The 15,587-nt window shown below is 35.7% G+C and overlaps 2 protein-coding genes across 2 annotated transcripts; one reads left to right on the top strand and one right to left on the bottom strand.

Moving 5' to 3' along the window:
- Positions 1-362: 362 nt before the first annotated feature.
- LOC100242548 (laccase-14-like) lies at positions 363-981 on the top strand. The gene is made up of 2 exons (XM_059734531.1): positions 363-468; positions 581-981. The coding sequence occupies exons 1-2, from the start codon at positions 363-365 to the stop codon at positions 979-981; spliced, it is 507 nt and encodes a 168-aa protein (XP_059590514.1).
- Positions 982-3,750: 2,769 nt separating this feature from the next.
- On the bottom strand, positions 3,751-15,210 carry LOC100247683 (somatic embryogenesis receptor kinase-like). The gene is made up of 11 exons (XM_002270811.4): positions 14,717-15,210; positions 14,075-14,207; positions 13,893-13,964; positions 11,067-11,210; positions 8,863-8,934; positions 8,710-8,781; positions 8,501-8,613; positions 6,546-6,677; positions 6,130-6,471; positions 5,354-5,748; positions 3,751-4,388 (listed from the first exon to the last, which is right to left on the bottom strand). The coding sequence occupies exons 1-11, from the start codon at positions 14,799-14,801 to the stop codon at positions 4,074-4,076; spliced, it is 1,875 nt and encodes a 624-aa protein (XP_002270847.1). The 5' UTR covers positions 14,802-15,210; the 3' UTR covers positions 3,751-4,073.
- Between the last annotated feature and the right edge of the window lie 377 nt (positions 15,211-15,587).

Below are 15,587 nucleotides of genomic sequence, written 5' to 3'. Positions count from 1 at the left end.
ATTTGATGTCTGAATATTGTATCAAAGTTCATCACTTATTTATTTTTCATTTTATTGAGTTCACATACAAGTTCAGAGGAGGCCATCTAGCTCAATCTCCATGAGGGGAAGTGTCAAGGCTATGATCTAAATAAATTTATTTGATATATGTTATAGGTTCACCATCTAATCTTGCTTATTACTTGGTAGCTTATGTATAACAATATTAATTAATGTAAATAAAGCTTAAAAGTACAAAATTTTTGGAAAAAGAAGTGCTACATTGCTAATTAAAGACGACTGCTGTATTCTTTCATGTTGCACCGGCATATATATATATATATATATATATATATATAGCATCATGGTATAAGGGAGATGTGATGGAGATGATCAACACTTCCCTTAGAAGTGGTGGAGATCCCAAGACAGCAGATGCTTTCACCATCAATGGCCAACCAGGAGATTTATACAATTGTTCCAAAGAAGGTAATTGGTATAAACCAGAACAAGCCTCAGCATAGTCCATATAAATATTAACCAAGGACTAGCAAGGATACTGTGTGGAAGGGACTAACATGATTCATGCGTGTGGTTGCAGGGACATTCAGAATGACCGTTGATCATGGCCGGACTTATCTCCTTCGCATCATCAATTCTATTATGAATGATGAAATGTTCTTCATGGTTGCTCATCATAACTTGATTGTTGTCGGTATTCATGGCCCTTACATTAAGCCCATAAGGACCAGCTATATCATGATAATCCCAGGACAAACCATGGATGTTCTTATCAAAGCGAATCAGTCACCTAGTCAGTACTATATGGCATCTAGGGCATATGCCGGTGTGGTATATGGAAACACTACCACAACTGCAATCCTGCAATATAGTGGAAACTACACTGCCCCATCAACACTTTTGTTTCCTAATCTTCCCAATTTTACAGACATTGATTCTGCAACCAATTTCACAGAGCGCCTAGCAAGGACCATCCAGTAGATGTTCCAAAATCAATAGATACTCAACTACTAATAACAATTTCTATGGACACTTTCCCATGTTCAGACAATAATTCATGTGAAGGAACCAATGGCATGAGGCTTGCTTCAAGCATGAACAATATAAGTTTTGTGCAGCCATCAGTGGATGTATTACTTGCTTACTACAGGAAAATTAGACACGTTATGAGCCCAATTTCCCAAGCAAGCCACCTTTCATTTTCAACTTTACAGCAACCAAGACACCAGATAAGCAACAACACCAGACAGGGGGACTAAAGTGAGAATTTTGGAGTATAATTCAACAGTAGAGATAGTGTTCCAAGGGACTAATGTGTTGAATGGAGCTGAGAATCATCCAGTGCATTTGCATGGGTACAGCTTCTATGTGGTAGGATCTGGTTTTGGGAATTTCAATAATGGGACAGATCCAAAAAATTATAATTTGGTCGATCCACCCGAGCTCAATACCGTTGGAGTCTCTAAAAATGGATGGGCTGCCATCAGATTCAGAGCTGATAATCCAGGTATGTATGCTGAATCCACTGTTTATATGTTTAATTATGACAGATAACATTTAGTCAAGTACTATATATACTAACCGATACAATGACATTGTGTTATGTTAGGAGTATGGTTCCTGCATTGTCACTTGGAACAACATTCTACTTGGGGCATGGACACCGTTCTAATTGTGAAGAATGGAAAGACCCCATTAACTAGTTTCCAGCAACCACCTCATTACTTGAATCCTTGCTGATTTCTCATCATCAATAATCCATTCTGAGGGATCAAAGAAACACGCAAAAAGCAGTATGTTTCTTGTGGTAGATTCTCTACCCTTTTTTTTCCAGAATATGGAGAATTGTTCTTGGAGTGGATTGCGGAAAGAATAAATCAAACTTGTTTCACCTAAGCCTTATCCCGTGGATGCAATATGAAGCCAGACCAAGATTTATCGAGCAGGAGATCTTCAACTGCATATTTCAAATTAGAGACAAAGCAATACCAACAACAATATTAAAATTTTCAATATGAAGCTCATTCAATCATCTATCAATCTATTGATGTCAAGTTGGCCCAGTAAACTAATTAGCAAAGCAAAAAAAAAAATGACATTAGTATAAACTAAATAAACTGTCATTTTTTATATAGTTACATGATTTTCAGTAGAATAGATGGGGATGCCAAACTTCAAAATCTGTAATTAAACATGCATGAGTGATCGAACTATAAACATGCATGAATGAACTCTAGCAATTACATATAAAAAATAATTGCAGAACTTAGCAAGAAATTCATCAGAAAAATCCACGATGATGATCGAAGCAGGTACCTCAGGGATATGGCCACTCTATCAAATTTTTACCAAGGACACAAGCGGAGGGGAAGAATAAAAAGAGGAGAAAAAGACACAAAATGGTAGCACACGGATTTCACTTTGGTTAATATTTCAATAATGATTTTATTCTCCTAATTTAAGAAATAATATTTATTTTAAATAAATAAAAAATAATTAAATATTAATAATATTTTATTTTCTTAATTTAAAAAATAATATTTGTTTGTCTTAATCTTACGATTTTTTCTTTCTTTCAATAATTCACAATTTATTCTTGTAAAATTTCTGAAAAGAAAAATAAAATTAATCGTTCTTGAAAGGTGGTCAAATGCCATAAATGGTTCTATTTACAATGTAGGGTTTTTTTTGGCCTTTTTCAATCATCAAAAAAGTAAAAAGTACAAAAGAGAATTAAAAAAGGATTTTACTTTTTTTATTATTATTTGTCATGAAAATAGGTTAAAAAAATTTTAAAATCATGATTCAATGTCTCATTCTAATTCTCGGTGCCAAGTTAAAAAAGTTATGATGATGGATGGAATAATTGGGTCGACCACCAAGCAAGCAGTCCAGGTTGTTTCGATCCGACCCATTTTCCCACCAGATTGAGTTTCTCTTGGCATTGTATATCATGACTTACATTACTACTATTGAAACATAGACAATAAAGTTTCCTTTCATCATTGAGTTCCAAAAAAAATTGTTGTAAGAATTATTCTCAAAAACTAATTTATGAGACTTGCTTTGTAAAATATTGATATATTTTAACTTTTTGTAAGTATTTTTAATTTTATATTTAAAGTCAAGTGAATAAAAATATTGCCTTTATGTTTTGTTTTTAAAAACAAAAACAAAACCATCAACTCCTGCTTGTTATCAAAGCGGCATCTTGTTTTTCAAAACAATTATGATATTCCAAGTATATTTTCAAGCACTTTTAAAATAATAACTTTTACCCATTAATTTTATTTTCGATCATTCTTCTTATTTATATAATTGTTTTGAAGCTATTTTCCACAAAAATAAGTAAATAAATAATGACTAAAAACAAAAACATATTCTTACAAAACACCTTTCCAAAATTTATCAAACATGTTTTCGAATCTGACACGAAATTTTCTCTTTTAAGAATCAAAAACAGTTCCAAACAGGGTCATAATTGCCCTAAACATCCAACGTGCTTCCATTGAAGGTCTGCAAAATTTATATATGCATCGAATGCATATCACACACAAACCCCTCGGACCAGTAGATATACTGATTGCAAGTAGCTTCAAATATTGAGGTTTAATGTAAGAAACGTGAAACGTTTAGTGCTGAAACTAATCTTTGCTTCCCCACAAGAAGACTCCCTACCTTCGTCCAAAGTGAGGCCACAGAAAAAAATAAAAATAAAGGAATTAAATGGAGAGCATAAAGATGGGGGTGTGTACAAAAGGTTAAGAAGTGCCACAGCTGCATTACCCTATGCCAAAAAACAGAGCACCACAACATCATCAAAGTTCAAACAAACTGCAGCAGATAATACACAACTTACCCCTCACCGTACACATTCATATGCACAGATGTAATGAATATAATGCAGAATTAACTTACAGGAAAAGAAAAAGGAAAGAACAGGGATTCCATGGAGTAGGAGGGGACTAATAAAGAAAGAAAAATTTTATAATAAAAAATAGAGGTAGTAAGTAAATTTTTTTTTTCTTTTTCTTTTTTTTTTCTTCCTTTACTTAAGAGCTGCAACAACGTTGTCACCTTGGACCCGATAATTCAACCGCATGTAGATTGTCTGTTGAGTCCACAATCCAATCAGAGTTGGAGTGAGGAGCGAGTTCCACCTCCTGGCGGAGAACTTCCACTTTCTGCCACTCGTCCCACCTCTCTGCCAATCCATCACCTTCCAGCATTCTCACCACTTCTGACATCTTGGGCCGGTCCATTGGAGAGCCTTGCGTGCACAGCAGGGCAACCTGGATTAGCTGCTCTACTTCTGCTTCTACATAATTGTTCTTAAGATCAGGATCAACCAGCATTTCTAACTTCTTCTCTTTCAGAAGTCCTTTTACCTGAGATATTGTTGCACAGCTATGTCAATTAACATGGTTTCAAATCATGTTTTTGTGCAAGACAGCAAATACAATATCTGAACAAATACTATATCACCAGAAATAATCTGTACTAGAAGCAAGAATCTTCAAAGATTCATGACTCCTTCTATCCCCTAGCAAACATAAAACATTCAGGAACTGGATATCCCCCCCTTCACCGCCCGTTGGTTGTCAAATGGAGTTGGTCGAGTTTTGAAACCTTTTTATCCAACTGCTTTTGCATTTTGGAGCAAATAAAAAGGTAATAATACTACAGGACATAGTCTTTAACATGTCAACAGTTTTTCACAACACATATCAAGGCAAGCCACCAAATAAAGTTCAATACCTACAAGCTTAAGAAGCTTTAAGAAATTGAGAGACCTAAATAATTTGCACATGTGACCTCTTCCAAGCTTATACTAAAGTTCCATTTGGTTGCTGTGAAATGGAAAAGGAGAGAGCAAATGAAAACTCTGCATATGTTTCCTGATGTTTAGATTTTCATAAAATGGAACTCAAGCCTAAAAACCCAAATGGTACTACATTATAATATGGGTTGGCTTTTTTTTTTCTTTTCCATCCCCAGGTCCCTAATAATGCATGCAAATCTAAGATAAAAAATTTAAATTCTTTTCCAATCTTCTTCACAGCAACCAAGCACAGTTGCATAATTTGTGTTATTCTGTTAAATGTCAAAAAAACAAGACAAGAAAACCCACAGTTATATTTTCCCTCTTGTTTCACTGGAAAGTATATGATTGTAAGTGGTAAAGTGCCTTGGATATTGAGGAGCATGGCCTGTGAACAGAATTAAACCCTTCTAATCCAGATTATAAATAAATAAGAAAGATGGCATTTATCCTGTTAGCTTAAAAAATACTGGCAAAGGGGGCAGTAAGTGGTCTAATCAGTATAGGGTGGAAAAAGACAGTAATGCTTACCCAATCAAGCAACATGACATCATCATCATTGGCAAGCCGAGCAAGATCAAAAGCTCTCTGCCCAGTGATTAGCTCCAGAAGCATAATTCCATACCCGAAAACATCAGTTTTTTCTGAAGACTTTCCAGTAGAGAGGTACTCTGGAGCTATATGTCCTATTGTGCCACGGACAGCAGTGGTAACATGGGTATCCTTGTAATCCATAAGCTTAGCTAACCCAAAGTCTCCAACAACAGCCTCAAATTCCTCATCCAACAAAATATTTGCAGCTTTCACATCACGGTGAATAATCTTTGGGTCACAATGATCATGCAAATAAGAAAGCCCTCTTGCAGATCCCAACGCAATTCGCTTCCTTGTTGGCCAATCAAGTGGTGGTTCAGATGCCGGGCGTTCTACAAGAATGCATAAGAAAGATAACAAGTGAAAAAAATTGGAAGGTCTTCCCCTTTTGAAACTCAAAATAAGAAGCTTTCATTCTTTTGCACTTTTTTGGGGATGGTGGAATACACATTTAATTGTAAAAGGAAAGGAAGTGAGAAAGAAAATAGGCAACGATTACATGTTGATAGACCAAGGGGAAAAAATCCAATAAGAAAATTGAGAAACACGGCCCATGGATGAAAAATAAATAAAATGAGTAACTCATAGCAAGGATTGGACCTTGAATGTTAATACCAGGCAAGAAAATTCCACCAATGAAATTAAAAAGAAATTCCTTGTGAAAGCAATTGAGAAGAAGTCACTGGTAAGTGTGGAATGTTGACAGGCATTACCTCTTAAACATGATGCAACGCTTCCATTAGCCATATACGGATAAACAAGCAGCCGTTCAGTAGGTGTCATGCAAAAACCACGAAGACGGAGGAGATTCCGATGCACAGCCATGCTTATCATCTCTACCTCTGTTTGAAACTGCAGCTCACCACCTGGTGTACGCTCTTCTTTCAATCTTTTCACAGCCACAAGAGAACCATCCGCTAAGCGTCCTTTGTACACCTTACCAAATCCACCTCTACCCAGAATGTTCTTGTTGCTAAAACTATCTGTTGCAACTTGTAATTCTCGCAGTGAAAACCTTTTAAGCTGCCCCAGATGAACCTCTGGGTCCTCTTCAGCTGCAAAGAGACGTAAACAAATGATAATCTATCCATACGCAAGGTTAATAATCTTTTTCAGTTAAACCACTAACCAGGTACATCAAAGAAATATTCTTGTGGTTTCCTTCGGCGCCACCATGCAAAACCAATTGCAGGAGCAGCAAATAGTAAAGCAGCACCAGCAGCCACACCCCCAGCAATTGCTCCTGTGGCACTGTTCCCTCCTGAAATGTTGAAAGAGAGATTAGAATAATCCTGCAAGGATGATAACTCTTCTAAAGAATGCTGTCATAACTGTAAGAGAAACCAGTCTTTTTCTTTTCTTTTTTTTATTTTTTTATTTATAGGCAACAGGAAAGACTAAATATATATAAAGAAATGAGTACAGAGCCGCACTAGAGGCACAGCAAAGTACACTCAAAGTATACAAATTGGGCAGAAGGACAGGCGAGATGAAGATAAGAGGAAGGAACGAAAAAACAAAACCCACTACAAAACAATGCCCCCTCTCCCCCACTCCTTAATCAGAACTAATCCAATCTACAAAGCTTATCAAGGACATGGGATTAACACCAACACAAAAGAAACCACTGTCATTAACCAAACAGATTGTATCTGCAGAAATGGACAGAATCTACCTCAAAGAATTATATTCAAGTATAAAAAGTAAATCTTTTTTTTTTTTTTGTGGGTTTCTGATAGGCAAAGAAATATTCGATTGAAGGTACCTAACACCAGGGGATGCAACCCAAGTATGCAGGATGTGTACAAAGGTCCCCAAAAGCAAACAAGACCTTAACAAAAATAATAATAATAATAATAATAAATAAATAAATAAATAAATAAATCAGCAGAATAAAAAATGGTGTTACAATCAGGGACCACAGGACACCAAGAGTACAAAGAATTGACAAAGAAGGTTTTTGCACCAGCTTTGTGCTCTCCGTTCCCCCAAAAAGTTTTCCATTCCACTCCTTCCATAAAGACCACATCAAGCATAAAGGACCAGATCACATAAAGCAATAATGGGTGATTCACCAATCACTATTGCATAAATCACTAATTATTAATTCTTTAATGTTAAAAATTTGGTGTATGAAGCTTCTTTCTCTTTTGTTTCATCACCCTCTCCATTGGGAAAACCTTTTTTCCCCCCATTAAGCCACCAATTTGCCCTAAAAGTCAAAGCTTTAGGCTAAAACTCTGCTTTATGTGCAATTTCTTCTTTGCTTGCTCAATAAATAAGACAGGGCAACAATGTAAACAAAGTTGACTTCACTCTGAACCTAAAATCCCGTCTTAGTGTAGTCTCCTGTTGCTTATACATGAGCTTAATATAAATAGGTGAAACAAACAATTGATAAGCTTAGAATTCATGGCCTTCCAAAAAACGAAGATCTCATGTCATGTACCAATTTGCTCTAAAAGCTTAAACTGTTAAATAATTTCCCAACAATATATATCAAGCAAGACTTGGGCTAAATCCCTAAAATTACCTTTAATTAAAAATCACCCTTTCTTCCAATAGTGACACAGCCAAGAATTAAATCTTTTTCAACATGTTTCTGAAAAATCCTTTTTTCTTGTTGTTTGTTCTCATGCATGTTTTTTTTAACCATTTTGCAATTTTCCCCCCTTGAATTGCACTGACTCCCTAATTAATTGAGTTGGATGGTGCAATTTATTTCAAATTTGTGACTGAAGCATTATAAAACAATTGAAATAAAAAATAAAATAAAATAAAATAAATAAGACATATACCCATTAAAGATGAATGCAATCAACCCCTAGACACACTGGATCAAAGAGATGTGACCCCCAACAAGTCAGCTAATATAATAAATTCAAAAGAAATTCTCTTCACCTATTTAAAATGGCAATAACAATAATAATTCTAAACTTATGAACTTCATTCATAGTAAACAAGGGGAAGAAATATTTGGAGGAATGGGACCAACCTGCAAGATGAAAACACACTGCACATAAAATACCACCAAGCATCACAAAGAACGCAAAATTTTCAAAAAAGCAGCAATAGGAAGATTACCTTGTGAAGAAATTGGTGGTGGTGGGACAAATGGGGGAGGTGGAGAAAATGGGGGAGATCCAGGGCATGGGTGCCCAGTAACCGGGCCACATAAATCCAGGTTATTAGCAAAACTGCAATATAGAATATAAGCTATTCAGCAAAACCCCTTGAAATCAGAATCAGTCTAAGGTGAAAGATGGTTAGAATTCAATTCATCAACAGGACACCTGATGGGGGTAAATAATGAAAAAGAGCCATTGTCTGGAACCACTCCTGAGAGGCGGTTGTTTGATAGATCCCTGAGTTCCATTATGCAATATGAGAACTTCACATTCTTTCATCAAAATTGAGACAGATAGAGATATCAACTTGTTACTCACAATACTTGCAGAGCCGTGATATTAGTCAATGACATAGGAATAGTACCCGTCAGGCTGTTGTTGTTAAGCCGGCTATTCTTGCACAAATACCAACAGAATACAATGTTAAGATCCAAAATATTCAATTACAATTTACACCAAACAAAAGAATAGAGTTAGGATACACTAAGCATAAACAATGCGCTACCTCTCTTGGTATATGGAACATAGATGCATGCCTTAGTGGAAGATATGCTCTGGTAAACAAAAATGAAATTTGTTTGTTTTGGTTGACACGGCCTTATATGACATTTTTAGAATGTTGAACCCAAAGGCTACCTTTAGGACTGGTATCAGCCAAAGTTTTTCCATTTGAAGAAACTCAACCATCAGTCTACCAGCAATTCTTCCTAATGGATAATTAACTAGTTTTTGTTCAAATACATCAAAACCAACGAGAAACTGATGCAATGTGTGTTTACAACTAGTTTTCAGACTTATATAACTGGGCTTTGGGACTATAAATGACAATAACACATGAAATAAGGGTCATTTCTTTTTTTTTCGATAGGAAAACTAAAAGTGACTGTATAAAAAGGAGGAGCTAATTGAGCATCCGAAGTATACAAGTATACACCAACTGCCAAAAGGCACAACCAAGAAAAAGGAAGGACTACAAAAAACACCACCTGCCCTCAACGAGTGTTGTTTACAATAAACTTCATTCCCATGCATTATGTGTGATCATAACATGTCATATTTCTTGTAAAATGAAACTGCAAAAAAATCTTAGAAATTTCATTGTTTGAGTGGGAATAACAGCATCACCCAAGGTGTCACTCACAAGTCAAAACCCATCAACTGATAGAGAGCTACAGCAGTTCAAGCAAAAATTAACTCCAAAAGGACTTACTGCTCAAACAAATACTTCAGACACGACCCTACATGACATTGTGAATTTTTATTCAAAAGCATTTGACATAGGTTCAAAAATGAGGAAAATGTAGCATGGTGACCCTGGTGCACAAATTATCTGTCTCTTGATAGCACTAAATTTCTAACCTTCAGCCACAAACAGAAAGCAACACCTTTCTGATTGGATAAATTCAGATGACAAAGAAGCATTTGTGACCCATAAAATCACTAAGGTATTATAGATCCAACAAAAATAGAACAATGCAACCAAGGTAATAAGAGAGTATAGGGGAAATTATCTAAATAGGCACCCCCAATAAGGTACTAGCATAGCAGCACATAAAATTTAAAATTCCGAGGAGCCCCATCAGTATTAGACATGTCTCCCAATATGTTTAGGCACCTTTGATAGCTCTAACATCCAGCTAAAATGGGAAGTGAAAGCTGATATACAAATGTAAAGGAAGCATCTCAAACCTATACAGCCTGTTTATTAATGAAAATGAGAACTGGTTTAAAGCAGTCCCCTTCATATCTTACATTCCCAACCATATGATAAAGTGCGAACAACACCTCCCACAAGGAGTGGACTCATGCAAACAATTCTATCTCATAAACAATTTCTATGGGAAAATGTAAACATCAGTAAGGTGAGATAAACATCAACACCACCTCCCACAAGGAGTGGATTCATGCAAACAATTCTATCTCATAAACAATTTCTATTGGAAAATGTAAACATCAGTAAGGTTAGATAAACATCAACAACGCCTCCCACATGGAGTGGAGTCATGCAAACAATTCTATCTCATAAACAACTTCTATGGGAAAGTGAAACCACCGTTAAGGTGAGATAAACATTAACAAAACCTCTCACTTGATGGTTACTTACTAAGTCAAAGGAAGCCAAACCCAATAGGGGGTGTGAACATTCTTTCATTAGTTATCAATATTCATGGCCAAACAATGCAGTATCTCTATTCTAAATTTTTTAATTTTATGTGGAGATGGAATGTTGAATTGGAAGAAAATACAAGGTCCAACCATTGAGAGAAAAGATTAATCTTAAGTCAATGAAGAACTCCACTCACAAGCAAGACATTCTTATGACAGATCAAGTACTTAATTTATAAATGCCACAGATTACATGAACAATGCATAATCAAATAATTTAGGTGGTCCAATCCTTTTGAGAAAGTAAAACATTGGAGATGTAACAAGAACAAACAGATATTAAACTACAAATGAAACCTATCAAAAAATAAATAAATAAACTACAAAATGAAAAAGAGAAGGATAAGTATACACACAGGAAGCGCAACTTTGATAGCTTGCCCAATGTCTCCGGGATGGGACCAGTAAAACTGTTCAAATAAAGATCCAAGCTCACCAAGCTAGTTAGATTCCCAAGGTCACTAGGAATTGGTCCACTTATGTTATTACTGTAGAGCTCCCTGTCATAGACAAGTTAATTTAATAATTTAAGCACAAAAGGATCCACAATGATAGTACATCTAAGAAAGCAATCACAAGATTAGAATCTGGCCAAATTCTTTGCAAACATATACACCATAAAAGGTATACACCGTCCTGTTTAAAGTTTAAATGGGAAGGAAGTCCCTCTGGCCTTTTCAAGCGCAACCACATCAACAAAAATCCATGCAACCCCAATATGCATCGGGAGATACAGATTGCATTACTGGGGAACAAATCACAAGAAACAAATCACCCTTCTCTCATCCCAATAATTAGATAAACAATAAGTTCGGTCTCATACCGTTATGGGAGGCACAGGCCCAATTAGCGGCAAGCAAATCACCTTTTTTTTTATCACAATAATTAAATATATAAATTGATGGAGGGAGGACTTAAACCCAAGACCTTTGGCAAGCCAGAGCTCAAACACCATGTTGAGTCACCAATTTTCCTAAAATCTTAAGCTATTAGGATTTTTCCCATAATGTGTATCATGCTTTAACAGTTCTAAGGTTCCAAAATGTCTTACCACAAAAATGAGTTCAAAGATCATAGCCATTGCACCCTTATGAGGTAGGCTGAACATGTGGTATCTGCTAAACAGGTCAACTTTTGGTAATCCACATTCATTAGATGAAAAATAAGTTGGACCAAGGTAGGCCCCTTACTATGTCTACCAAGTTCCTTTTTGATCTTCTTAGTTTTCAAATATTTTTAATATTATTTTGAACATCCTAAATCAATTTCTAATCTCCATGGCTTGGTGGTTGGACTTAGTCTGGCTGCCTATTAAATGAGAAGAATAAATTGGCAGTACCGGAGCTGCTTGCCCCCTTCTAACTTGCTTGAATTTGTGCCATTCTTTTCATCAGATAGTACTCAAGCCATTGCCAGATTTTCTCCCATTTAAACACACAAACATTTTCATTAGGTGAGTTATGAGCCCATATCCTTTTTTGTAATGAATTCAAGTCATAAACCAGCCTTGTTTGAAAATGAGGCATCTTAGTGCCTGATCACTGGGAAATACTTTGAAACCTTAAGAACCAACCGAATTAACAATAATTAAAAAAAAAACCAAATATGAAAATTTTGATTAAAAATGCCAAAGAAATGCACCTTAATTAACCTAGAAGCAAAACAGGAAAATGAGAAGACAAATTAAGGAAAACAAGAAAATAAAGCTAAAAATTAGCAAGATAATATCTATCAGCATTCCCCTAGCTCTTAACTCCCTCAAAAATTATGTTAGTATGCTGCTCCTATTTTCCTCCCATAAAATGCCTTGATGTTATCAGTGGATGTCTGATGCAACCAAGTAAATACATGAAAAACTAGCACCAGGGAGAGACAATTTTTTTTTCCCCTTTTTTGATAGGTAAAGAAAATTATAACTGAAGTGCTAACTATTAACAAAACTAGCACTGGGACAGGCAATTTAGAATTTAATGATTTGGAAGTTCACTTTTTCTGTTTGATCAGAATAAATAACATGAGAGTAAGTCAAAACTTTGAGAAAACAAACTTGGAATTCAGAATTAGTAAGATCACATCTTGAGGCATCTTAAAGTCAAAATTGATTAATATCAGATACTTTATCATGACCCTTTTTTTTTGGTATTTTTTCTCTTCAATTGGAAGCGCAGAGACACCTATCTTGTACCCTACAACTCAATGAAATGTCACTTATCCACATTCTATCATTTGAGGATAGCATTTTTTAAGAAAACAATCAAACTTCAAAAGTTTTATCCACTCATGAAATTGCTTGTATTTCACTTAGTAGTCTTGATCCCAATTCGTTGATGTCAACTGAATGAAACATTTCTTCACCATTCAACTCTGTGAAGGACCATACACTCTATCATTATGTTTTCAAATGATAAGTTAAAGTTATTAACCTTTCTATAGAATAAGCACATAATACAGCTCATACCCATGATATAAACATCCGTAGAAAATGCGAGTTAAGAAGAAAAATGGGAGAATAAAAGGAAAAAGAAAATGTATACAACCACTATGTTCCACATTGAAATGATTAGGGTTTTCCACATAAGTCAAACAGGATTTAAAAAGTTACCAATGCACAACTGTTCCAAAGCACAGAAGGGAATTTGCGCATGTAATGAAGCTAGAAGTTGATCTATATGCTAACTTCAACCGTAATCATATCCTCCCTCAATTTTCCTTTAAAAAATTATTACTATCATATGAGGTTCCATGATTTCTATGTTGCCACATCTAACTCTGATGCAAGGAATCATCTTTACATGCAGGCATTTTCTATTTCACTTAGGTGTGCTATGAAAAAAGGAAATAGATTCAAAGATTCACAATTTTTATCTTAGAAACTAAAACGACAATTTTTTCCAATATACTCCCCATTGACTCACACTTGAAGATCCCTACACAGGATAAATGTTAAAATCAACACACTCCTTTTATACATAAACGAACATAAAAACTAAATGGGCACACAACCAAGAATTAGTCGAATAATTGGTAACATTGTATAGACAGGAAACAACAAAGCCCTGGGAAGTAGGAAATGCTAAAAGTATCCAATCAAAAGAAAATTCTGGGTTTCATTGCAAAATTCTGCTACGACCAGCAAAAGAAAAAAATCCAATCAAATTTTATAGCACAGAAGCATAGCTTACAAGTACTGCAAATTCTTAAGGAGGCCAAGCTGTGGTACCAGTTGACCCGACAAAGCAGCATTTCCAAGATCACTGTGAAAATATATGGAAAGCAACATCATACAGGGCGTTTCATGGATCAAGCAATTCACAAGTTACACTGAGCCAGTAAATGGAAGACGTATGAAGGGAAAGCTGCTTACACTCTTATAACACTATTATCACTATTGCAGGTAACATGAAACCATGTGCAGGGGTTGACAAGGGTCGGATCCCAACTCTGTAGGACATTGTTTGGGTCCTCCAAGTTGGTCCTCAGTGTATGCAAAGCATCACCTGTTTAAATATGCAACAAGAACAATCAGTCGCTACCCAAAAATTTCAATAAATATACAATTATATAGAAGATTCAACCGCATCAGAACTGAGATTTGACCACTAACATATGAAGATGATTTCAGGTACACATATCATAACGCAGAGTTGCCATTTAGGCACATTTGACTAGCATTTTGGAAGTACTTTTTTTTCTGGGTGGCATTTAGAAAGTACTTTCTTACTGTTCCCTAGCCAAAATTAAAGCAATAAAAGTACTTCTAAGGGCTAAAGTACATCCAGAATACTATGGAATCCAACTCTAAAACCCCTGATTCAAACCCTAAGCTCAACATTTCCCATACGCTGCACACCAAATTCTAATTCACTAACCTCATCAAAGAGAGAAAAAAAAGAAAAAAGAAAATAACTAATTACACTAACTGGAAGACACCCATTTGAGAAAAAAAAAAAAAAAACATACTGAAAAAAGAAAGATCACGAAGCCAAAAAGAGAAAAAGAAGCAAACCTTCCATGTTAGCAGAGATGAAAGAGAATGGATGAAGCAAGCAGAGCAGAAGCAGAGTGAACAGCACGACCACCTCCCCCTCCATCACCACTACCCAGGCCACCCCTCTCGAGCTAACTCATCAACAACCCCAGATCCATACAAACATCCCCCAAATTCCAAAAACCCTAGCTCAGAAATCGAAACGACGGCGTCTCATCAGAGGGGAAAAAGGGAGAGAAAAGAGTGAGAACAGTAAAGTGGAAAATTGTTGAGATTGTGTATTTTTATTTATTTTTTCCGTCTTCTAATTTTTTTGGGGATCGTGTGATTGAAAGAGGAAAGAGTAAAGAGAGTGAAAAGAGAGTAAAGGGTTTTAGTATTAAAGAAAAGAGAAAAGAGAAAAGAGGAATGGGTGAATGAAATTATTAGAGTGAGTATAATGAGTTTTAGGGGGGTGTGGAGTTGGGGGCGTGCAGAGATTGCTGCAGGCTGCCCGCAGGGAGGTGCCCGCTGCCCCAACACAGTCAAAACTCCTTCCCGCTATATCATGGAAAGTGACGTGACCCTGTTTGCTCCCCTGGGCCCCATCTCCCCCCCACTTTGGATCCCCTAACCCTTCCATCTACTTCTTTCGTCCCTTCTCATCCAAAAAAATAATTATAATTGCTTCTTCTTTTCTTTTTTCATGCTTCTTATTGTAATTTTTTTTTGCTTTTGTGGATAAAATAAAAATATAAAAATAAAATTCCCTCCCACAATCATTGTTTTTCACTTAAAAACATAAAAAATCATTTTTTGTTTCTTAATTTATTTCCAAAATGTTTTTTTAAAAGGATGTCAACTATCAAATAATTTCCACCTACGAGGCAGGTTATTAAAAATCTCAATA

This window comes from Vitis vinifera, chromosome 18 (genome assembly GCF_030704535.1).
Source record: "Vitis vinifera cultivar Pinot Noir 40024 chromosome 18, ASM3070453v1".
Lineage (NCBI taxonomy): Eukaryota > Viridiplantae > Streptophyta > Magnoliopsida > Vitales > Vitaceae > Vitis > Vitis vinifera.
The sequence above is the reverse complement of the archived record's forward strand: the minus strand, read 5'-3'. Positions and strand labels throughout refer to the sequence as shown.